Source organism: Corylus avellana, chromosome 4 (genome assembly GCF_965113065.1).
Source record: "Corylus avellana chromosome 4, dhCorAvel1.hap1.2, whole genome shotgun sequence".
Classification (NCBI taxonomy): domain Eukaryota; kingdom Viridiplantae; phylum Streptophyta; class Magnoliopsida; order Fagales; family Betulaceae; genus Corylus; species Corylus avellana.
The window spans coordinates 32,917,164-32,942,209 of NC_142493.1; the positions used below are offsets into that span (position 1 = coordinate 32,917,164).

General features: G+C 35.0%; 3 protein-coding genes across 3 annotated transcripts; 2 read left to right on the forward strand and 1 right to left on the reverse strand.

The window, feature by feature from the left end:
• The first annotated feature begins 8,037 nt into the window (after positions 1–8,037).
• Positions 8,038–10,313, forward strand: CLE26 (CLAVATA3/ESR-RELATED 26). The gene is made up of 2 exons (XM_059592592.2): positions 8,038–8,546; positions 9,873–10,313. The coding sequence occupies exons 1-2, from the start codon at positions 8,257–8,259 to the stop codon at positions 9,949–9,951; spliced, it is 369 nt and encodes a 122-aa protein (XP_059448575.2). The 5' UTR covers positions 8,038–8,256; the 3' UTR covers positions 9,952–10,313.
• A 4,055-nt stretch (positions 10,314–14,368) lies between these two features.
• LOC132177544 (serine/threonine-protein phosphatase PP2A catalytic subunit) lies at positions 14,369–18,096 on the forward strand. The gene is made up of 6 exons (XM_059589912.2): positions 14,369–14,948; positions 16,158–16,272; positions 17,007–17,115; positions 17,191–17,268; positions 17,513–17,704; positions 17,797–18,096. The coding sequence occupies exons 1-6, from the start codon at positions 14,696–14,698 to the stop codon at positions 17,968–17,970; spliced, it is 921 nt and encodes a 306-aa protein (XP_059445895.1). The 5' UTR covers positions 14,369–14,695; the 3' UTR covers positions 17,971–18,096.
• Positions 18,097–21,830: 3,734 nt separating this feature from the next.
• Positions 21,831–24,652, reverse strand: LOC132178933 (structural polyprotein). Its single transcript, XM_059591519.2, has 4 exons — positions 24,487–24,652; positions 24,234–24,366; positions 22,858–23,166; positions 21,831–22,154 (listed from the first exon to the last, which is right to left on the reverse strand). The coding sequence occupies exons 1-4, from the start codon at positions 24,555–24,557 to the stop codon at positions 22,041–22,043; spliced, it is 627 nt and encodes a 208-aa protein (XP_059447502.1). The 5' UTR covers positions 24,558–24,652; the 3' UTR covers positions 21,831–22,040.
• Between the last annotated feature and the right edge of the window lie 394 nt (positions 24,653–25,046).

Sequence of the window (25,046 nt, forward strand, 5' to 3'; positions counted from 1 at the left end):
TTTTGAAAAATTTACTCCCTAAATTAATTAAAATGATAATAAAATTTCTGCTGTCAAAATTTTTAATAGTCGTGTCATTCAAAATGCACAATTTTACTTAATTAAAATATTAATTTTTTATTAATTTAATTTAAAAAATTAAAAATAAAATTGAAGGGTGACCGCAAGCCCACCCAAGGAGTGGGGTGGTTGGAGGTGGCTCGCTGCCAAAAGGGTCTTCAATGGTCCACGATCAATTTCTAAATTTTTTTGGATAAATGAAACGAGCCCAATATACAAGTGATCGATGGTACCAAATTACATTAGAATAGAGGCAGAATTTGCAGGCTTCAGGTCTTCCTTTTCCTCTCTCACAAAGTGCAGTTTTAATATACCCTCTTAATCTTAAACCTGTGGGCGCCAACATTGTCTGGCATATTAAATAATTAAGATAGCCCACTTCAACTATAAATATATAAAGAAAGAATTATGGTTAGTAATTTAATATTTTAATTCAAGTAATATACACTGCGCGCCATTTATGCTTGCAAGTTGCAACATAGCTTCAGGTGAATCCTACATATGTGCTGTCATCTCAACATCCACTTAATTAACAAGTACCCCCTAATTAATAATGTGAGTTTTTAACCAAAGAGATTCCATTGATTACTTACCTCAAAATTCAATTGGAAAAAAAGAAAAAAGAAAAAATCATAACTTAATCAAATCTCTCCAAATATAAAGTTAATGAAATAAATATTTTGCAGACTACAAAGAAGGCAATTATATATATATATATATATATATATATATAATGGGCAAAGGTTACAATCGTTGGTTTCATCTTAATCTACCTAAACTATACATGCTTGTTTTCTCTTTAAATTTTACAAACAATTCAAATTACAAAATATTCAAAATTAATTTGACCTTTATGTCACATCATACACTTAAAAAAAGAAAAGAAAAAAAAAAAAACCCTTTAAAAAACATTGACAAACACAATTATTATTTTAAAAAAAAAGTGCATAAAACATGCTATATCACTCCAAAACTAGTTTATCCCATGAAGCACATTATTATATTAGGCAAGCTTGCTTGAAGTATCATGGGCAAAGACAAAGAGAGTGGAGTATATATATATATATATAGAGGTGACCTACGTACCTATGGTATATATATATAATATATATAATTAAATATAAATATCAATATCATCTTCTTTAAGGATTCGTACAGACAACTTTGAGAAATGTTCCCACCACTCGCAAGATATGATTTCATATTCAGGCAGGAATAACAGATGATCAACATCTTCTAAGTGACGATTCTATACCACGGAAGCCAATAGAGAGTGAATTTAGGTGCAAAGGAATGCACTTTTTGTGGTTAATCATTCATGCTCCTAGCTAGCCCTTACTGAAGAAGCATATGTATATAATAAAGTGCTTGGCTCGTTTCTAGACACAATAATTTTCTTCTTAAATCTTTCTCGTAGAAAGCATATTTAGATAGATATCAACAGCTCCTGAAAGAATGGAGCCTTTGGACATATGACAATTCTGTTCTGTATTTCTCTTTAATGTCTTTTAATCAAATTAACACATCCATTTATTTATAAGGTTTCTATAGTTCAAGTACTTATACAAATACACACAAGAGAGAGAGAGAGAAAAATGTCTAGGTAAAATGAAAAGGGTTGGATTCCTTACTACTTTAGATTAAGAAAAGAGAGATGTGGATTCACTTGCTCCACATCTTAAACAGTTCAGAACAAGTGAACATCGCAACCCTCTTCTCTTAATTTACTTAAATTTTATAAAATTTTAACAACTTAATAACAGAAAATTCACATCCAAATGGAGAAACCACATGAACTCATCTAAGTTGATCACTCAATCACTAACGTGAATGAATGACAGTTGTCAAAGTGAAACGGTGGTTGGAGACTTGTAACACCCTACTTAAAAGAAATGCATCAGAGATGGTTCTGTCAAATTTCTGATAGATTTTTATAAACCTTTTATCCTCTTTTCACCCTAGCGTTCATATGGTTACTGTATCAGCGTGTTATATCACTAATTATCAAAAAAATAAATAAATAAAAACTTAAAAATAGGAATCAGTGTACGTACATATTTTCTATATTGTGAGTGAGAACTATACAAGTAGACAAAAAAGCAGGTAACAAATTAGCAAAAAAAAAGATATGGGAGCTACGGCAACTATTGAATCATGATGGCGAGAGGTCGTGATATGACCGAATAATGATCGACAGAGGAGATATTCGAACTAGTTCGCCCATGCTTTTTGTTCCACTCCAAAATTATAATATCCCTCCTTAAAGCCACGGCTGATTTACTGTCTGCATGTCCTACGCATTAATTCATTCCGGCTACAGCGGCCGGGAAAGCTTTTCAAAGCAAATCCTCAAAGATACGGAAAATCAAATTACACGGACATGACCCCTTCTTCTTGCTTAATTAATTAGCTTAATTAACGTGGCTTCCAACTGGAGTGTTTGTACAACTCAAACCCATTCTCAGAATGGATTCCATTCCCGAATTATTATCAAAGCTTCCTTCCAACACTAATTATCAAAGCCTTCTTAGAACAATCAACTGCATGCAGCCTCCTCACTTCTAAGCTAGGAAGTGTTTTGGCAAACCTTTTTTCTTTTGTTATTTTAGTTGATGCAGACAAAAAGTAAGAATGTTCTAATATTTATATTTTTTTGAAAAAAAATGAAGGATGAATAGTGTTGAAGAGATAGGAAAAGGGTTGCCAAACGGTACCAAAATCCACACTAATAATGCGCATTTCAATAACAATCTATGCATTAACAGTACTAAAACATATGCTTCCACCCTTGTAAGAATTGTTTGATTTGAGTTGTTTGTTAACATTTTTATTTAAAATTCCAAACATGCACTAATTAGGCAAAAGGCATTCGAAGCCATCATTGTAGTGAAAGGTAGAGTAAAAATAAATTGTATATATATATAATAGATGAACCTTAAAGGAGAAGCTATTAGAGTAAAAGCATAGGATTCTCCAATACATAAAAACTTTTATGTGTTTGTACAGTGAGATTCATATAGATTGTGGATAACACAAAATGTGCCATATGCTTGCTCTTTTTAGAGTAAGGCACCCTATATTCCCCTAAATAATGCCGGCCTTATACTGCAATGGAACCAGCTTCTAGCTAGGCTTGAGTCTATTCGTGCTCATATATATATATATATATATATATGATCCTCTCAAGATCGATCACATCCTCAAATTCCAAAGAGTACAGAGACATATTACAATAGTAGCCGCAACTCGTAACCCTTTCCCCGTTTCCTTTGTTGATTAAAAAAAAAAAAAAGAAAAGGAGATCGAGTGGTTCAAGTGATTAGGGCATAAATTGGTGGACCATATGCATGGCCGTCCGGATTTCTAAACTACAAATTTAATTACATGTACCTTATGTTTGAAATTTCATATCAACCATGTGGTAGAATCTTTATGTGCCATCTATGTGGCGGCTTCTCATTTGATCAAGGCGGATGATAAAATATAATTAATTAAAGAGAAAAATAATGTAATATTTAAACAAGATACTAGGAGACAATGATTATATATATAGAGATTTGTGGTGGTTGTTCTTAAAAGCCTATGTCCACAACTATATATAAAAACTCTCTAGATACTATATGTTTTTAGATTTAGCTTGGTTTAGTTCTAATTGAAATTTGACTCGTTAAGAATGGGACATGTGTCTAATTATAACAGGACACAAGGGGCACGTGTCACAATTCCAACTAGAATTGGACTCAAGTTAAATCCATATTATTATAAGGACTTGTGTTTTTTGCTATTAGGATAAGAGGTACATATAAGAATTTGGTAATTCAAATATATATGGTAACTTAATTAAAACAAAAACAAGTTTTGCCCACAATCTTATACAAAACCATGATAGCTTAGATTTGTATAAACCGTAATCTATAGCATGCTATATAATACTCTAACAGGGAAAAAAGTAGAAAAATGAGAAATTCATAAATTCATCTTAAGAATATCAATTTGGTTGGCTTTGAGAGCATCTCCAGCAGTTCTTGTAAATTAGTTTTTTAACTAAATTTAGTCACTATGCCTTATTTTCTTGCTCAAACAGTTATCGTAAAATAGAACTTTTTTCAACAATTGCTACATTAAACTTTCAAATATGAAAGTTTATTGTAACAATTTTTAAGTAATATTTTTTTATATTTTTTTTATCTTTTCTCTCTCATTCTCTCTCTCTCTCTTTATGGGAGAAGAAAATGAAATGATAAAAAATAACAAAATAATAATGGAAAATAATATTTAATTAGAGTAAATAGTTAAAATATATTTTCTGTTGGAATGTGTAGTGGAAAACTAATAACTAAAATGAAAAAAAAATTGTATTTTGAGTAGTTAAAATGAAAATTCTTGCTAAAGATGCTCTAGAAGGCTTCCACGCATGTTAATTAGTACAATAGTATTACCAATGCATTTTTCTTTTGGGAAAATTAATAATTATATCCTATGCATTCAAATTATTTAAAATAGCTACTTCGTTTTCTATAAAATGAATAATACATTCTTAAGTTTATTATTATCTTGTCACATTTTCTGTCTAAATTACTAATTGAATAATAGCCTAATTCAAGTCACAAATGTCACACATACAAATTGAATGTCATGCCCTAAAATATAATAAAAGTTAAAATAAAAAATGAAAAAAATTATTGAAGTAAAACTGTAGAGGTGACCCTACCCCTTCACAATGGAGTGGTGGGGTCTCCACGGACCCCACCCCTCCTTGGTGGAGAGGAGGGTTGCAGCCACTATCTCCATCCATGGCAGAGGAAGGGTGGTTGCAACCTTTACCCCTCCTTTGTCGAGAGGGTGGCCACCACATCCACTAACATTTTTTTTTTTTTCTTTTACTTTTGTATTTTCTTTTTCGGACATAATTTAAATTTTAAACAAGTAGTAAGTATGACGTGTCTTATGTGGCATCATAGCATAATTTCAATATGCTGTGAATATTGCATTAACATGCATGCCATTGCAACATTTGGTAATGATAAATATATAATTAGTAAAACAAACAAAAGCTATCTTTAGTAGTGATTTTCAAATATGAATCAAAAGTCTGCCAAAGTGAGTATATATTATATACAAATGTTGATGTTGAGTGATATAGATATCATGGATTTAGGATCGAAGGATTTGGAGGAGGCAGGAACTAGTATATGCGCGATACTCGGGGCGCATGTTGATAGTTCAGTCATGGAGAGGGGAGGCGTGGAGGAAGAATAGGCGAGAGGAGAGGGGGTGGAGGAGCTGAGGAGGGATTGGGATATGGAGATCGAACTCGTGTATGGAGGGACAGAGGGGAGCGGCAGTAAGTGAATTAGAACCATTGAAGTTGGTTGTGATTGAACCATCTCAAGTGGCCAAAATGGATGGTTTGGCCACCCCCATAAGCTAGTGGGCCCTCTTTGACTACCGAGAGTAGTTTGACCAGTTCTCGCGACGAACCAATGATGAGGGAGGTAGCTAACAAGGTAAGCGCTCAACAGTGGTAACGAGGTAGCGAGGGAGTAGAGGGAGAGGCGGCGATGGACAAAGATATGAGGTTTTCATATGTAATTTTTTTTAGATGACGTGATAGTTTATGGCCCGTTCATTTTAAATGAACAACCCATATTAGAGTCATTGTACTCTACAACACCTAAGATATTGCATAATATCTCAATCTTTAGCGTTTGGGGAAAAGCCTTTACATTTCCTTAAACAAATAGAGACCGTGGGCTGCTTAATTAGGTGACGAAACTTACATTTCCCTTGCAGAAAATCAGGTCATCTATAAGATAAGGAGCACTGATTGGCAGCACGCGCGGGCGTGGCACGCCCAGTGCAAAAAAATTTTTTTTTTTTTTTTTTAAGATCAACAGCACGGGCGTGCAATGCACGCCGCGTGCTGTTGATCTTTACCCATAAGATAAATGTGTGAGATCTTCTCTTTCTAACATCTCCACTAAAACTTGAATTTTTCTTTAGCCACCACGCAATTCATTAGATCAAAGAAAGCTATCATTGTCAGCAAAAAAAGATAATGGATCATAGGATCACCTTGTTTCAATCTTCTGTCCCTTGAAAGAAACTATTCAAATCCTTAATTATATACTAACAAAAAAAACTTGGCAGATAAGATGCATTCTCTGAATCATTTAACCTTTAGAAACTTTCACATGACAATTTCATAAACCTTCATTAGATTAACCTTCAAAGCACCAACAGGTTGTACCTTAGTTCATAGGGATTGCAATTCAGTTCATGGGTTAGGTGTGTGTCGTATCAATACAATTGTATAAATCAACCATAATTCGACCAATTTAATTAAATAGGTCAAACAATCCGTTTAACTAAATGGGTAACATGACACAGCTCGCATATATAATTTGTTTAATAAACAAATCATATTGAGTTGACCCCAACACGACTCATTTTACCCTATTTAATAACAAATATCCAATTATCTATAATAAAAATAATCCAACTTTCCAGCGCAATATCTAATTAAAACAAACACATAGCAATAAAGAAAATAACTTTAGATTCTAACAAATAACATGATAAAGCCTCCTCACTAAGCATGAATTGAACATTAATTATTAATAGTATGAGAAGTAGATAAAAAAATTTTCTAATTAAAATTTCTACAAGTTATGTGGCTCAATTGCGGGTTAAGAAAATTAATCCGTTTATTAATTGTCTCTAATCGTGTTATATCCCGGTTTGACCCAAATCCTATTATACTAAACTATAAATACTTGCTAATTTTGAGTCGTGTTCGTATCAAAAATTGCCAACTCTATCGGTTAATTGCTATGATAGTTTCTTAGTAGCTCCAGAATTTAAATTTGTTTTTATACAAGCCCAAGCAAAAAAAGGATTTAATCCTATTGACAACAATTTTGAAAATGCACTTGTATATTATGCTGCAACAAGCTCAGATAGATTTGAAATCCCTCAACTTGATATATATATATATATATATATATATATATATATATATATATATATATATATATATATATATATATATTGCTGTTGCATCAACTTTCTTAATCGATCAATCAGATAAGATTTTGATAATAGGGATTAAAGGTAATAAGGATTAAAGAGACACATCTTACATGAGGAGTACTGTCATCACATTCCAAGAAAGGACAAAGCATGGCCTTAAAACGCATTATTGGAAACATGTTTCTGTAAGCCGAGTAAAACCCTTTTTTCCCCTCCACTCAAATTCTTTTTTTTTTTAACTTTTTCTCCCTTTTTCATTTCCTTGAACTTGGGTTCTGATTATTTTGCAGAACAAGTCCCAAAATTGCTTGAATCTAACAGTTGTGTGGAAGACAACTCTTGTGATTGCCTTCACCTTAATCTCAAAGCTTCAATTTCTCTCGTTGATTTTGTGTTTTAAAAGTGTAATTCATCATCTAGATTTGAGCAGGCTGCATGTGTGTATGTATATATATGTTTTAAAACTTTTTTTTATTTGTTTGTCCTAAAATGATAATGAACTTGTTAAAGTGATTTCATCCTCAAAGTTCCGACGTGGATATTGAGCACTCAGTCTTACATAGCTTATTACGCACACACATGTTGGATTCTTTTTTTAATTTTTTTATAAAATCCCCTAGTGGCATGGAGATTTCATGAAACTGCGGGCAACACGATATTTTTTCCTTTTCACCCTGTTGTACAGTACGTAAAGGATGTGCATAGATGAGGGTCTCTGGTATCGTAGCGCTGCTGCATGAAAATACACAAATCAAAGCAAAAGAAGACTAGTATTGGGACCTTCTCAGCATAAAGCAAAGAGGTTCTCCCCCCATGTCACGTTCGAAACCAGCTAAGCTCTCTCTCTCTCTCTCTAGGTTCGAGAAAGTGCAACAGAATCCCATCCTACCTATAAAGAAAACCAACCCTCCCCCCCATGAAGTAAAAAACCGCCCACCCCCTAACCCCCCAAGAAAAATTTTTCCCCTGCAGACATCACCCACCTCCCACCTCCCCCTTCTCTCCTTAATTTCCTCCACTTCTTTTGTAGACCACACTCATCATGTGCAATTAACCATAGTACTACTGTTGTTCTGTTTTTTCCTTGATCTGTGTCCCTTCAAGTACAAGGCATCTTCTCCCACAGAAATAAATTAAATATCCATATATATATATATATAAAGGATGGGTGGAAGTAGTAGTAGTAGTAGTCGTCGTCGTAGTTCCTTGCATTTCAAGGTCTTGTTTGGAGCACTTGCATTGGCGGGGGTTATTTTTCTTTTCTTGGTTAATATTCAGGCGAGTGGAAGAGGAAAGATGGGCGCTCCAACTTCTACGAGTACTTCTCACTCCGTAGGAAATTTCAAGCATGCGGATATCATGGGTAGAGACAAGCTCCTTGACCATCCAGACTTAGATTTCAACTACATGAGCAAAAGAAGAGTTCCCAATGGACCAGATCCTATACATAACAGGTACATATAATTAATTACCAATATATATATATATATATATGTGTGTGTGTGTGTTGTGTTTATATTTTCTAAATCATTAATTAATTACCATTAATTACCGTCTAAATCATATATATGTGTGTTCATATTTTTTGACATCAGCAAGTTTTTTTTTTTCTTTTAAATTTACGGGTACGTATGGGGCACGTGCACGGAAAATTTTACTAATTATGAACCAACATGCACAAAATTTTACTAATTATGAACCGACACATTTGTTGCTCTTTTACGACCCGGTGAAATTAGTATAGAAACTTTAGTTAAGGTGAGAGGTACATAATAACTTTACTTATTTGCTAAATTGATGTGATTGAATTTTTTTTTTTATCACAATCTATTACTAAGCTTTGTGTAATTAATGATCCTTTTCAATTAGTACAATCTATTTATAGATTTTTTTTTTTACTTGTTCGTTACTCCCTCGAGTTCAAATTTTCCTTTTTTTTTTTTTTTTTCCAAAATATTTGTATGATATAAATTTTCATGACTTTCCAACTTAAAAGGAAAAGCAATCAATAAAGGAATATATATATATATATATATAAGTAGAGAGGAAGCATTTAAAAATTGTTTCTTAACATTTGTGCTTTTAATTTCTAAGAGAGCCATTTTTTGGGGACATGAGTAATATTAAACTGCCTGCAATTATTCCCTCAATTGTCTTTTTGCATATCTTTTTTTTTCTTTTTATCTCGATTTGTTGCTTAAAATATAAACTGGGGATTCCATGCTTCGACTGTTACATTGAGGTGCTGCTTTAAGCTCACAAGTTCCTTTAAAATATGTTACAGTATATATATTAACCCCCAGACCACAAAAAGGAAAAGAAAGGTTGCCTGCACACTTTATTCCATCCCCTAATCATGATTATTCAAAGTTATTAAACATTTCATTTGATTCTCTAACTATGAAGTGAAAGCTTCAAGCTTTTCATGGTGCCTTTCTTATCAGTTTTTTGTTTCCTTTATCACAATTGGTGAGCTCTCTACTGTATCAGAGTTTCTCATGATAAACTAAGTACTCTTACTTAACATCATTAAGCTGGCAAATCTGCTTTCTAAAACTAATTTCAAAATACTAAGTTTTTCGTATCAATTTTACTTAGAAACTTGTCTCAATTATTTACCTCTGATTTCAAATATTTAGCTCACTTACTGAGGATAATGTTGAATTTGCTTATAGCTCCAAATGGAACCAATTTACAAGTTGAGCTTCAAGAATCATGGCTATAGTTCTTGTCAATTCGATTTTGACGATGATCCTTCCATTTTTTGCTCTTCTTTTCAGGAGAACTGGGAACTCTGGACGACCTCCTGGTCGAACCCAAGGATCACCGGCTCAAAAAGCTCCAGGAAATCTAAATTGAAGAAATTGACACAAGCTTGTATGTATTTCTTAGTGAAAGTAATCAAGAATCCACGCATGCATGCAACTCTTATTTTACTTACTCTTGTTTGTTATGGGGGAGGAGTAAAGAAAAGGAAGCTTGTCCCACACAAAAATATGCTCAAAGAATCCAGAGGAAGATTATTCAGCCTATATTTCCTTTGCAAAAAAACCCCCCACTAATTTCGTTTTACCTCCTCTTTAATCATGAGAGGGGAAAAAAAAATAGGGAAGAAAAGGAAGATGAAGCAGAACCCAAGAGAGATTTTAGCAGCCATATCAATATGCGTGCATGGGAGCGTACTGGGTACATGCATGCACCAATCTTTATCTATGGAATATTAATTGAAGGCATGTTTGGGTAATTGGCAATTAAAGCTTTGGGTTTGTTCAGAGTTTTTTTTTTAATTAATTAATCCCCCATCAAATTACTTTAAAAGAGGTGGGATGAGTTCCAAAACTAAAGCAAGTCCCACCCATTAAAGGTGGCTTCCACCTGTAAAAAAAAAAAGGTATGGTTGTGTACGTTTAAGTCTTTTTATTTTTATTTTTTTTCTGTGGATTCTTTGGTGGAGGAGGTGGTGGACTGTTTTGGTCTTCGGTCCATTCAAACATGTTAAACTGCATGAAGATTCTTCTAGTCTCGTGGCAATCAAATAATCGAAAGGAAGAAGGAAAAAGAAAAAATAAAATATGTAAAGGAAAAGAGAAGGAGCCTCCACATGCCCATACGGTCATTCTGTTCAAAGTGAAACTTAAAGGAGGCACACTGGAGCTTTTTATTTGCTTTTCACCTTTCTTGCTCTGTTTTGAATGGATTGAGAAGCAGAGGCTGGGCCCAAAGTAAATGAGATTCATGGAGGGGGAGAGGGATTTTTTCCTAAAATTGGAAAAAGGGCAAAAAAAAAAATAGAGAGATTCAAACCGGTGCTTTTGATGCATGTGATGATGTGAGACAGCCAAACAGAAATCATGGTCCATACTCCATAGCCATAGGCATCATCAATAAAGATAAAACTCACGAATGTTTCAATTGGAACCCAGCCCAACAGATGGGCAAACTTGGAAAGTGTTGGACTTCCTTTAAGGCCTCACTTTGCCACCAAAATCAAGCCCAAGCTAATTACTTGTATATTTTATGCGTTTCCTTTTCTCTCTCTCTCTTTTTTGGCCAATTTCGAACCTTGCAACCTCATCTCTCCTTGGGACAGCGCTACTTTACTAGGATGTTGTAGGACCTTTTTTTTTTTTTTTTTTTTTTGTCCTTTTCCTTTTTGGTTTTTTGTCAATGAAGATTGTATTATTACTAAAGAATGTAGACATTTTAGCTCCACGCTTATCCAAATAGAAAGAGTTAGGTTTGGGTCTAATTTGGGATAGATTTTTTTTTTTTCTTTCTAATGCTATCAAATTTTTTTATTTGAAGTTGATATAGGTTTTAAAATTATAATTAAATCAAAATTTAATAGTGATTAATTTACAATATAATGATAATTTTAAAAGTTCATATAAACTTTATAAAAATAAAAAATAAAAAGTTTATAGCATTACTAGTTTGAGATAAGAGTTTAGATCACCCACAGTCTAAATCAGTAAATCTCTTAGTTGGGTCTTTTGATTTTTTTTTTGATGACTTGGCACTTGTTGAAGTGATATTGAGATGGGAAATGCTAGAATACAATAACTTTCTCATATATTGCCTATTAAAAGCTAATATGGCAGGCTCCTCTTAATATTATATTATTAAATTTTGTTTTATTTTTAAATCAAAATTAAAACAATAAATTAAAAAAAAAATGCAGGGGTGGCTTTTGGCCACCCCTTGGCCCTTGGGGGTGGTCCGGCCACCCCAAGGGCCAAAAAAAGTAATTTTTTTTTTGGAAAAATTACAGTTTACCCCCTCAAAATTGTCAGCGATTTGCAATTTCGCCTCCAAAGTTTTAATTTTTGCAATCTACCCTTCTAAAGTTTCAATTTTTTGCAATTCAAGCATTCCGTCAGTCAAAGCCACTTTGACTGACGGAATAGTGATCATGTGCGCTTTATGCGGTTTAGTGCCCAAAATACCCCCATCAACATTCCCACTCTCACTCACTCCCTAACCCAAATATAAGTGCTCTCACAATACTGGAACCCCCAAACCAGGCTCAACCGATTCAAACAGAAAGCTTGGAGCATCTCTATCATCTTCCTTCACCAAACACCGATATGCAAGCACCGGAGTTAGGTGATTAGAGAATCTGCATCGGTATAGAGGAATCAAATTCCCCTTCTTGGAAGCTTCAAAAAACTCTTCTGAATTTTCAACTGCATGAAATGCATCATAATAATCAATATTCACAAACACTTCATTCATTTGAATCAAATTAACATTTTTTTAGGTTTATCAATGATATATTCTGTTTCAGATTCCCCACTATGAGAACAGAGCCTCATAGCATTATGTAAGACTCAGAGAAGAGAATGCTTTTGTCTTCTCGGATACCAAACAAATCAAACGTTCCCGTTGGTAACAATTAAAAGGGTATAAGAAGAAGAAGAAAAAGAAAAATTGAAGCTTTGATTCATCGATTAATCACGAATCGGGACCAAAAACTAAAATTTAGACCGGAAACCATATCAAAATTCTGAAATGCAATCCCTACACTTAAAATGTCATTTTATTTTCTTTTATTTTCATAGCAACCAAACAGAACCCAAGAAAATCAACATAATTTCACTCTATATATCAGCATTTGGAGAAGAAATCAGAGGTACCAAGTGACGGAGGACACTGAGCCGAGCATCTGGGTTAGGGAGTGAGTGAGGGTGGGAATGTTGATGGGGGTATTTTGGGCACTAAACTGCATAAAGTGATCACGTGCGTTGCACGTAATCACTGTTCCGTTAGTCAAAGCCGCTTTGACAGACGGAATGCCTAAATTGCAAAAAATTGAAACTTTAAGGGGGGTGGATTGCAAAAATTGAAACTTTTGAGGCAGAATTGCAAATCGCTGACAACTTTGTGAGGGTAAACTGTAATTTTTCCTTTTTTTTTTTTTTTTTTTTTTTTAATGATTTAGCCCTTGGAAGTGGCTGAACCACCCCCAAGGGCCATGGGAGTGGCTTCGGCCACCACCAACCGCCCATTGGGGGTGGATCGGCCACCCCCAAGGGCCAAACCCATTTTAAGAATAAAATGGGTTTGGCCCATTGGGGGTGGTTTGGCCACCTCCAAGGGCTAAACTCATATTATTCTTAAAATGGGTTCATGGCCACCCCTAACAACCCATTGGGGGTGGCCGAAACCACACTTATAGTCCTTGGGAGTAATTCGAGGGCTAAATCAAAAATATATATATATATTCTTGGCCCTTGCCTAGGGGCACGACGAGCGACCTCATAAAGGAAGGCCAGCCACCCTTACATTTTTTTTAAATTTTTTTATTGTTTTAATTTTGATTTAAAAATAAAACAAAATATAATAAAATAATATTAAGAGATGCTTGCCACATCAGCTTTTGATGGGCAATATGTGGGGAAGTTATTGCATTCTAACATTTTCCTATTAACATTGGGTGCTAACTAATATAGACGTTGATGTGTCAAATGAGACACATGTGACATATGGTAAATGGTTAATTTTGACAATAAAGTGACACATGGACATATTTAAAACTTGGGTAAATTCTAAAGACTTTATTATTTAAATTAGAAATTGAATAACTAAATTCAAATTAAATGAGATCCTAATTTTGCCCTTGCACGTATTTTAATGTAATAGGTTCAATTTCAATTGAAACTAGACACAAGAAGTCAACATGCAACATATATTCCAATCCTAACAAATATAATTTCAACTAAAACTATTATGATTTGCAACAAAAGGAAACCTTATCTAACAACTTTCTCTTTTTTTTTTTGTATGAGCTACTACATATTCGTGAAATATTCAGCAAAAACTCATACAATACCTAATAAAAGATTAGAATAAAAAAAAAAGAAAAAAATTAGAAAAAAAATAAATAATAATTGCACAAGAGATAATTAAAATAAAATACGGAATAAGTTCATGAGCTTTCGTCCATTGACTCACCCAACCCTCCTAAACTGTTCTGGAATGCTAATCTGCGCGGAGTGAGTGGATATGAACCGTCCAAAAGGAGGAGCTGGTGCGACACGTGTCGATCTTTTATTTATTTATTTATTTTTTTGATGATTTTGACTCGGCGGAGCCACCGGAGAGAGAAAACCTTCGCTCCTTACAATGTTTGACGAAATAAATCTAAATGATTAAATGCTTTAAACAAATCACATTTCAAGAAACATCGCAAACCCGCATTTCATTTGCATTTGAGTCTCATTTCGTCGCATTTCGCAGCCTATTTCCTTTGCTTTCCTCCATTTCCCTCTTCTTTTTCTCATTCACATAAATACGGTTTTGAATTTATTTTTCCATTTTTTTTTTCTAAAAGAGAGAAATAGAGAGAGCGAGCGCTAAGAGAGCGAGGCATGCTCGAAAGGTCGTACCCAAAGCGATCGTCAAAACGATTCGTTTCGTTCTCCGTCTCCGCGTTTCGATCCGAAACCCTAACCCTACCATTTCACAGATCCGTTTCGAGTAAATCGGAAATCTTGGAGATCGGTCGAGCCGAGTTTTTGTACGCGGCTTTCGATCAGTGAAATCGGCGATCTTGGCGGCGTGGATCTGAGCGGGAAGAGGTTGATAAAGAGAGACTAAAACGATGCCGTCACATTCGGATCTGGACCGTCAGATCGAGCATCTGATGGAGTGCAAGCCGTTACCGGAGGCGGAGGTGAAGACGCTGTGCGATCAGGCGAGGGCGATTCTAGTGGAGGAGTGGAACGTGCAGCCGGTGAAGTGCCCGGTGACGGTGTGCGGTGATATCCACGGCCAGTTCTACGATCTCATCGAGCTGTTTCGGATAGGAGGGAATGCGCCCGATACAAATTATCTCTTTATGGGCGATTATGTAGGTGAGTGTGTGCCATAATTTTGTTTTTGTTATTTTATTGAGTTATGCTTTGATGTGTTCATTTTGGGAGTTTTTTCGTGCCGGTTTCGTAATGATTTGCTGAAGAATAAATGCCTTAACACTGTTTGTGGTTGAATTTGTATTGGTTAGATACTTAGATGCCGAATATAAATAATATGGTGGCTGTTGTTAAGTACTTCTTTGATACATGGAGGCCGAGTTTATATGTTTTTCTTTTTTCTTTGCAATCTTTTTTCAATCAGTACAATTTTTCATCCATCAACTGAAAAAGAAAAATAACTTTCCATCCTTTTCAATCATCAGTACAATTTTTATTTGTTTTAAATCTTGATTAAATGAAAAGTTGTATGCAAGATACTACTACAGTTTGGTTGGCGCTCAAGGCTCTCTGGTCTCCATTTGGTGCTAATAAACGGTTTATGGTAAATTGTTTCAGCTTGTTTTGTGCTGTATGTGAGATCCTTGTAAATTCTGATTATGCTGTATAAGATACTGTAAAGACTAAGCCTATAAATTGGATTACATGGGGATGATTTTCCACATGCTAAAAATGAGCGATAGGGCTAGACTCAAAGATGCTAAGACATCTACAGTTTTATTATCTAGGGAATGAGGGGGTGAATTCAATTTATTTTTGGTTGATAGTTGCTAGATTCTGAGGATCAAGTTTTAATTTTGCTTCTACAGTATCATGCAAAAATGAATGTGTTTCTTGAAGAAAAATTTTCTGTACAGCTGCAAAGCCATTCTTGTTTTTTACAATAATTGTGGGTATTCAAGAAGAATTGGAGTGGTTGTCTATGTGCAAGGTGTTCAATTTTGATGTCCATGTGATGTCTAACAAATATTGTATATTCGAATGAATAAGTGATGTGTTTCAGTTGGAGGTGTTGCAAGGTCATGGGAAAGGTTGAAGAGGGCAATATTACTGTTGAGTGAATAGGTTGGATTGTGTTATTCATGTCATACTTTTTTGTGTATGTATATTCAGGCCCCTCTTTTCATCTTTCCAGATTGTTGCTATCTTAATTCTCCCTATGGTTCTTTTTCATCGTATAACAAGGAGGCTATTGTGGTCATTGTTAGTAAACCCTGTGTGATGTGAGTTGCAGGTTTGCTATACCTGTTTTATGTTTTCCTTTTATGGGATGTACTAGCCTTTCTTACTCTATTGGTTGCATCTATGCAGATCGTGGGTACTACTCAGTGGAGACTGTCACACTTTTGGTGGCTCTGAAAGTTCGTTATAGAGATAGGATCACAATTCTTAGGGGGAATCATGAGAGCAGGCAAATAACTCAAGTGTAAGACATTTTCTTGTTTCCTGTCTGTATTTGATGATTAGATATATCAAGTTGTATACTGGTCAAAGCACAGAAATTTGTGTTTATATCTTGCTAATGGACACCAGCCATGTGCAACTGTTGCTAAATGTTTGAGGTTTGGGATGACAAATGTATCTTTTAATCCATTTATGCTTAAATTATCTGTATAATCCCCCCCCCCACCCAAAAAAAAAAGGGTGTGTGTGCATGGCTTGGGTTTGTTCTTTTGACGTGGTGATTATTTATTATTGTCTTCTCTTCAATGACGTCGTGATTTTTTTATTATTGTCTTCTATTCAGTGTATGGTTAGAAATGTATAGTTTAAGAAATTAGCCCATTTTGATATTGCTGGAGGTAATCCTGTGTACAGAAGAGAATTGTTTGATATTGTTTGCCTTGTGCAATAAATAGTGATATAGCTAAGCTCAATGGTGCGGCATGGATAATTGAAATAAGATTAGAGTAAAAAAATTACAAGTGCTTAGTTGGTGTATGATGGCTTATTGCTTGACAAGCTATTGTTCTAGATAAAGATGATTGTTTAAGTACCAAACCTGCATTAGCTGCAGTAAGACTTTGTTGAGTGAAATAATTGAGAGAGAATTATTTGATGTCACCATGAGCTCTCCCCCTCTTACACAAACAATACTGCACTTAATTTGGCAGAATTCTGCTCTATTTTTATTCATTTATTTTTTTCCCTCTTTTTCAGGTATGGTTTTTATGACGAATGCTTGAGAAAATATGGAAATGCCAATGTGTGGAAGTACTTCACTGATTTATTTGATTATCTACCCCTCACAGCTCTTATTGAGAGTCAGGTTTGAGTTTGATATGTTGCCGATAGTTTAGTTGATTAATTTCATGACAGCTTCTGACTCCTACTATTGTTGTAGATCTTCTGTTTGCATGGAGGTCTTTCGCCATCTTTGGATACGTTGGACAATATTCGAGCCTTGGACCGTATACAGGAGGTACGTGTATTATCGCGCATCTCACATTTTCATATTACACATGGCTATCGTTTGCATTGGAGTATATTTATATTTTTTAGCAAAATTTTTAAGATCAGGCATTACTATTGTCGGGGTGCTGATCTTTTTACCGACTTATGTATGTCAAAATGGCGTCCAGTTGCCTTCTTCTCCCTATTTCTTCTCCATGTAAATGATGTATGCTTGCATGACAATTATTGCATCATTTGTTGTGTATGAACAGGTTCCGCATGAAGGACCAATGTGTGATCTCTTATGGTCTGATCCAGACGACCGCTGTGGGTGGGGAATATCTCCACGTGGTGCTGGATATACATTTGGGCAGGATATAGCTGCTCAGTTCAACCATACCAATGGGCTGACACTGATTTCAAGAGCCCACCAGCTTGTCATGGAAGGGTACAACTGGTGTCAGGTGAGTGAACCCCATTGCAATGAGTTGGAAATTTATTTATTTATTTTTTCTGGCTGCATATTTGTTAACTTATATTTCAACTTATTTTATAGGAAAAGAACGTGGTGACAGTATTTAGTGCTCCAAACTATTGTTACCGTTGTGGGAATATGGCTGCAATACTGGAAATTGGGGAGAATATGGACCAGAACTTTCTGCAGTTTGATCCAGCCCCTCGACAAATTGAGCCCGACACCACACGCAAGACGCCCGATTATTTTTTGTAATTTCATATATCTGCCTGCTGCTTGTAATCCCTGTTTTCTGCTGTGCTATTGTAGATGTGTCTTTAAAAAAGAGGAGTTCTGTTGTTTAAGTTGAGGGTTATCATCAACATGATTCTTTTGTTTGGAGTTTGTGCTGCTGCTGCTTTATTGATTTCCTCAAGAAACTCATAGGAGAACTGACAGAAGCCACCAATGGCCTGTTTTCTTGTATATTTTCGGGAAGGAGGAAGCGGCAATAACATGGTATATTTGTTCTGTAATTTTGCAAAATTAAGTTAGAGAGCAGATTTTTGAAACTGTTGTCATTTTCCTTGCTCTCCGTTTCAGAGTGTTCCCAATGTGGCGATTAGACTGCTTTAATTGGTAAACAATTTTGCAAGAATTAGAACGTGTTTGTAATAGGCAGAGCGTTCTTTGGCTTCTTTTTTTCTTCTTCTTTTCCTTGGCGTTCTTCGGCATTTGTTCAAAATGTTTTACACCCAAAATTAGCTCGGGCAATTTACTTAAAAGACTCCAGTTTCTTTCTCCTTAGATTTTTTATTTTTTATTTTTTTTTTATTTTTTTTTATTTATTTTTTTTTTACGTAAGAGTGCACACCTAATATCATTGGATACTTAGATGTGACAGTAGGCCAGTTCTCTTTCAGGGTGACCCAAAAATAAAAGAGACATAAAGCACTGCCTGCATGATTTTGTCTATAAAGCAGGCCTTTTCAAGATTTCAGACTTTGAGGCTACAATTTTCCAGTAATTGATCTTTGGACTTGGTTGATAAGAGGGAAAGGCGAGAAAAAAAAAGGGGCAGGAGTGGGATGGATAGGTTTCAAAAGCAAAGCGGATTAATTTAAGTCGGTTTTTGCAAAGAAGTTCCGCTCCGAGATTGAGGCTAGATATATAATAGGGTTAGGATTTGGCTTCTATGCGGTAGTGAAAACTACCGCATAGATGCTGTAGTTCAAAACGGTACAGTTTTGAACTGCAACAGTTTTGGGTAGTGTGCCTACAATAAAAACGGCACTACAGCATTAATAACTCTTTTGCACGCTTGGAATCACGCCGTTACAAACGGAAAACCATGTTTAAGCTTTCCAGTAGTCCTCACAAGAGGCAAACCATGTTTTAGAATCCTCCTTCTTTTTTCATTTTTTTTTTAATTTTTTAATTTTTTTTAAGAACTTTTAGAATCCTCTTATGTGTGCAAAAAGTTTGATATTTTCTCTGGAACTTTGCCACTTTGGTCTCTGTTAGTTTTTTTTAGGAATTTTCAGAGTCGGCTTTTTTTTTTTTGTTTTTTTTTTGCAGGTTTCTTCCTCTGGAACTTTGCTCTGTTATTTTCACTCGATCTCTAGGAGGCAACTACTACTTGCCTCCATAAAACTTTGCTCTCTGTTTTTGACTTTAACAGAAAAAAATGCAATTGCATTTTATCAATGTTTTTTATGGCACAAACTATACACACTTAACTCTAAACATAAAATCATCATAATTTTTGTTGTAGAGAAACAGTTGTAATGACATCAAACGTAAAATCATCGTAATTTTGCTGGGTAGCTGGAAATAGAGAGTCTGAGCAATGTAAACTCGATGCCATTCTTTTGCTTGTATTCACCTTGAATATGCATATTAAAAAAACAAAAAACACAAGACCTGGGAGCAGTTTTAGAGCCTTTGGACGAAAAAAAATAACACAAGACATTACCGTTTGCACTGTAATGGCGTGATTCCCGGCGTGGAAAAAAGCTCAATTTTTAATTAATGTTGTAGTACTGTTTTTATTGCAGGCACACTATCCAAAACTGTTGTAGTTCAAAACTGTACCGTTTTGAACTACAGCATCTATGCGGCAGTTTTCACTACCGCATAGAAGCCAAATCCATAGGGTTAAATGTAAAATTGGTCCATGTAATTAGCATAATTTACAAATTACTCTCTGTGGTTTAAAAAATAATTTATAGGTCCTTAGGGTAGGCCAAAATAAAATTTTACTCCTTAAACTCATGACTTAACGGAAACTGTTACATTGTCACATCACACCCAATAAAAATAAGATATGTGTTCTTTTTTATTTATACTTTTAAAAAATGACAAATAAGTTTTTTCATCACATTTTGAGGCTCCAATACACACTCTATGTCAAATTAAATAAACATAATCCCTCTATATCTCCTGTGCCACAGTTGTCTTCATCTTCCCCTATGATTCTTGCCGTCGTCTTCATCTTCCTCAACGATTCTTGCCGTCGTATTCATCTTCATCTTCATACCGTTGTCTTCATCTTTCTCACCGATTCTTACCGCCGTTGTCTTCATCTTCCCCAAAAAAACACGACACAGAGAGAGAGGAATAGATTGTTTCTGATACTCGGAAACAATTTTTGAAGATGCTTCAATGCCCAAAAACAAATCTGAATTTTCATACAAAGACTGCCAAAAAATGCACTAATCCAAAAACGCAAATGCTCAAAAATTTCAGAGTAACTCACATATCGAAGATCACACCCATCGGAAGATGAAGACGACGGCAAAAATCGTTGGGGAAGATGAAGACGACGGTGGTACAGGGGATCTAGAGGGATTATGTTTATTTAATTTGACGTGGAGTGTGTTGGAGCCTCAAAATGACATGGACAAGCTTATTTGTCATTTTTTAAAAGCATAAATAAAAAAGAACACGTGTCTTATTTTTATTGAGTGTGACGTGGCAATGTAAAGGTTTCCGTTAAGTCATTTAACGGAAAATAAGTTTAGGGAGTAAAATGTTATTTTGGCCTGCCCTAAGGACCTATAAATTGTTTTTTAAACTACAGAAAGGAAGTGATTTGTAAATTAAACCAACCATAAACCAATTTTGCATTTACCTCTATATAATATTACATTGATTCTCGCATGCACATGTGAATGACGTCGATAGTGCAATTATTTATTATTTTTATTCTTTTGAGCAACTACAAACAAAAGAGAAGGGGACGTCGATGGTGCATTTTGATCTCTCTTAAATAAAAGTGTTTTACACGAAAAAAAAAAAGAAAAAAAACAACAACAATAATGGTTTACAACTTCCAACTTAAAATCCTTTCACCAAATATAGATTGAAATATGGTGTAATATTTTTTATTTAAATTGAAAGGCTCAAATGGTAACACTGTTAAGCGGCCATACAATATCTGTGGCCAAAGAGGTTCATCAACTCTAATAGTCATTGTTTGCATTGTAAACCATCATTTCTTTCTCTTTCTTATGTGTTGTCACGATTACCTTAGTAGACATCCCTTACATTATAAACCACCATTTCTTTCGCTTTCTGCTTTCTTATGTATTGTCACGATCGCATCCTTTTATTAAAATGAGTCCGACTTAGAATTATTGTACTGTTGCAGTATTGAACCGCACCGAATCTCAATAACCAAACAAAACATTACCCGGAGGAAAATATAATTCCAACACAACATCAAATGCAACAAAGAAAGTATGTGAACCAACTCTCCAAAATTGTTTTACACTTGGGGCCCACGACTTCATTGATCTGATCTTCAATTCGGATACTAAACATGCTAAGGATTAACCAGATTGTTATATGTAGTGATACATTATCTACGCACTTTTTTCTTTAAACCAATATATATATATAAACGTATAAATTCCAACAAATTTTATATTCCAGACCTCCTCGAAAGGTAAGAGAAATATCGTCAAGCTACAAAACCATTGGTTGGCATCTATGCACTTGGAGGCTATAAACACGAGTAAGTGATAAATGAACGTACTCCTTTCTGCCTAGCATATCATATCAGGATTGAAAATTTTGCCTTCTAATTGCAAAGTAAAGACTGTTAGAACATGTATGACTTATAAAAAAAAAAAAAAAGAGAACTAAATCACCCTCTCATTATGACTCGATATATTACAGAAGAAATACAAAAAACATCATTTTGCTCAAGGAAACAGAAACAAACTGTGGGCAGCAAACAATGAACACTTGGCTTGATTCTTTCTAAAATCACTAGTGTAACATTACTCGGTGACCATTAAGAATTGGCTTCAAATGAAGTCTTATACCACGGGGTTTCTGAATTAAAATCTGGAGTTGGTCTGGATCCTCCCTCCAAAAGCTGTCATGGCTATGGCCTGCTTTCTTTTGAAGTATACAATTGAACCGCTAATGAGTAACAAACACAACACGATCCCCTGTCCAGAGTGGTATAGAAAATGTGCATCAACACAGGCATGTAATCATGTTGTCATCCACAAAGTTCACTATTTAGAAAGGTCAGTTATGATGATCTCCAGATATCTTGATTTGATGTTTTTCTGTCTTTATATAAGTTCATGTCCCCAGACACAGAAAGAATGGGCCTTCTTACACGTCTTCTCACAAGAACTTTCATGTTTTGATATGTTTGCCTTTTGATACTCAATACTCTTTGGTTAACTAACTTAATGGATCACAACAATCAGCAAAAAGAAAAAAGTAAAAACATGAGCCATAATACAGAAGCTCGACATTGTAATACGCATAAGTTTAAAATGAAGAAGCATAATAGCAATCAACCGCCTAAAACAAAAGACTATGGCTTGAATGTAAAAAACCCTTCTTGTGAAGCAATATATTACAGGTGTTCAACTGTCCCCATATGGATTATAAGTGCACATTCTGCTTGAAACCAAAGCATTGAGACTAGCAGGCCACAACAAAAATAGACCCATAGCGCAGAAGATTTGACTGATCACATGTAAATAGGACAATACCCTTTAACTTGTCTACCTATAGTTCCAAGTTAAAGAATAACACTGTGATCACCATATGATGTTATTTATGCCAAATTAATCAAGCCTATGAACTAATGAGGTGCTACAATAAAAGAGGGGTACCAAAGGATAACACACATACCTCAAACCCAAGCACTGACAACTTCTCTTCATTAACTGCAGGAATACAGCTTCTATAAGTAATATAAGCTTGCTGTCCATTCTCTGACGTTGATGGATCACCCAGTAAACTTCTATGTCTCATTGAAGTGGTGAGTTCTTTGGCATCATGCGATACCATGTGTAGTTTTGCACTGTTGTCAGAGATTTCCAGAGTAGATCGACGGTTATGAGAACTTTTCCCATTTGCGTCCTTCAAATTATCTTTAATTTCTATGCATTTCAAAGGAATACGATAGCCAGTCTCGCTGCATCGATACTTTTCATCGTTCTACATGATAGTTAAGTGACATGCAGACAGTAAATATGAGATGCGAGAAAAGTGAAGCAGTGCGTATACAACGAATTATATGATTATTCACACTGGAAATTATGAGGAGCAGTTTATTTTCAATATACCTAGGTTGTGGATAGCTAATACTGTACAAAATGAGAATCAGAACATGGTTGCTCCAAGTAGGAAAGGCAGCTGGCGAAGAAGTAATGGGGCTTAGCTAATATTGAATTTCATGCACCGGCTACCAGTTTCCTCATTAACACATTGTTTAGTTGCATCTTAGAAGGAAAAGTCAGTTCAGAAGTAGTATTAGAGGTGTAGGAAATAAGATAAAGTCAGGAATCCAAAGAACTCAAGCACACATGGGTGCCTATTGTAATGTCTCTACTCCATGTCCTAGGGCAAGTGGAAGTAAGGTTATAGAAGATTCACAGGGACTCCTTTTGGGTGGGGAAGAAATGTATATATGCATCTTGAGAATTGTTATATGACTCGACTCCTACTTAAATTTGGTGATGAGGGTCAACGATTGATTGTTACGGGCAAGTATATGGTGTTTAAAAGCTCCATTTCTTTTACACTGAAGTAGCAGAAACTGGTTCAACTTTCATAGGCATCCAACCGCATTCCATTCTTGCTTGCCATTTCACATTATATCACTTAAGAAGTCCTAATTTCAATGAAACCCACCATATCATTCAATTGTTTCTAGTTTGCCAAAAGATTTCATATCCAATACACCAGCAGACATCGTTAACCCAACTCCGAAAAGGTCAGCACCATCAAGAAGTTCTATAAATACTGAGTTTTCCTTTAATAATCGTGACTTGGACAAAATTCACAACGATCACATTGTATAACACCAGAATTCCAACAGAATTATTAACAACGTGTATTCGATAATAGAATCTATAGCTAGAAATCAGTTAAAGTAGTTCAAGTCCTAACATATGCACACCTTAAATCAATAGTTACTACAATTTGTACACAAATCCAATTTGTGAGAAAGAAGCTTCAATTTTGTAATAAAAAAAATGAGAGCGAATAATAAAAATAAAAACCTTTTCGGAGTAGAGGCAGGGAACGCAGGGACCGGAAGGAGAGCATTCAAAGGTAGCGTTACTTCCCCGAGGGGTTTCTTTGAAACTCAGCAGAACTCTGCGCCCACCAATCCATTTCTCACTTCCACCAATTCTGCGCATATCAAATCCCAAAAACACAAACAAATTGAACTTCAATTGCACTAGATCAGATTAACTTACACATATCAACACCTACATATACGCAGAGAGGGAAGAGAGTATAGGCAATTACGTTTGGAGCCCTAGGGTTTGCACAGCGATGGAAAGGAAGAAGAGGAGAAACAGTGGTGAATTTGAAATCATTGCTTGGCCCTCTTTGTGGCTTCTGCTTCTCCTGGGCTTCACTGATTTTCTGGATTTTCAGTTCGATGACTTTCTTGCCTTTTTTTTCTTTAATTCCCAAATTCTCCCCGCAATTGCTATTTCTGGACCCTTTTTTTTTATTTATTTTATTTTATATATATATACTTTTTACCCGGCTTCTTCTTAATTTTATGGATGGACTATTCATTTAACACCAGATAATTTCTGTTATTGACATAATACCCCTTAGTTTTATGATAACGTTATTGTAGTAAAAGCCATAATTTTAGAGGAGCGGTTCATATAGTAAAATCGATTTTCACCGAAATGAAAAAGACATGATTTTTTCTCTGAAGTTTCAATATCTTGTAATTGTATTTTACCATAATTGAAGCCTAATTAAAGAGTATTGACTAATTTCTTTACCAGGCCTTAATTTTTTTAATAAAAAAAAGAAGAAGCAATTATACTATGGCTATTTGAGGCTTT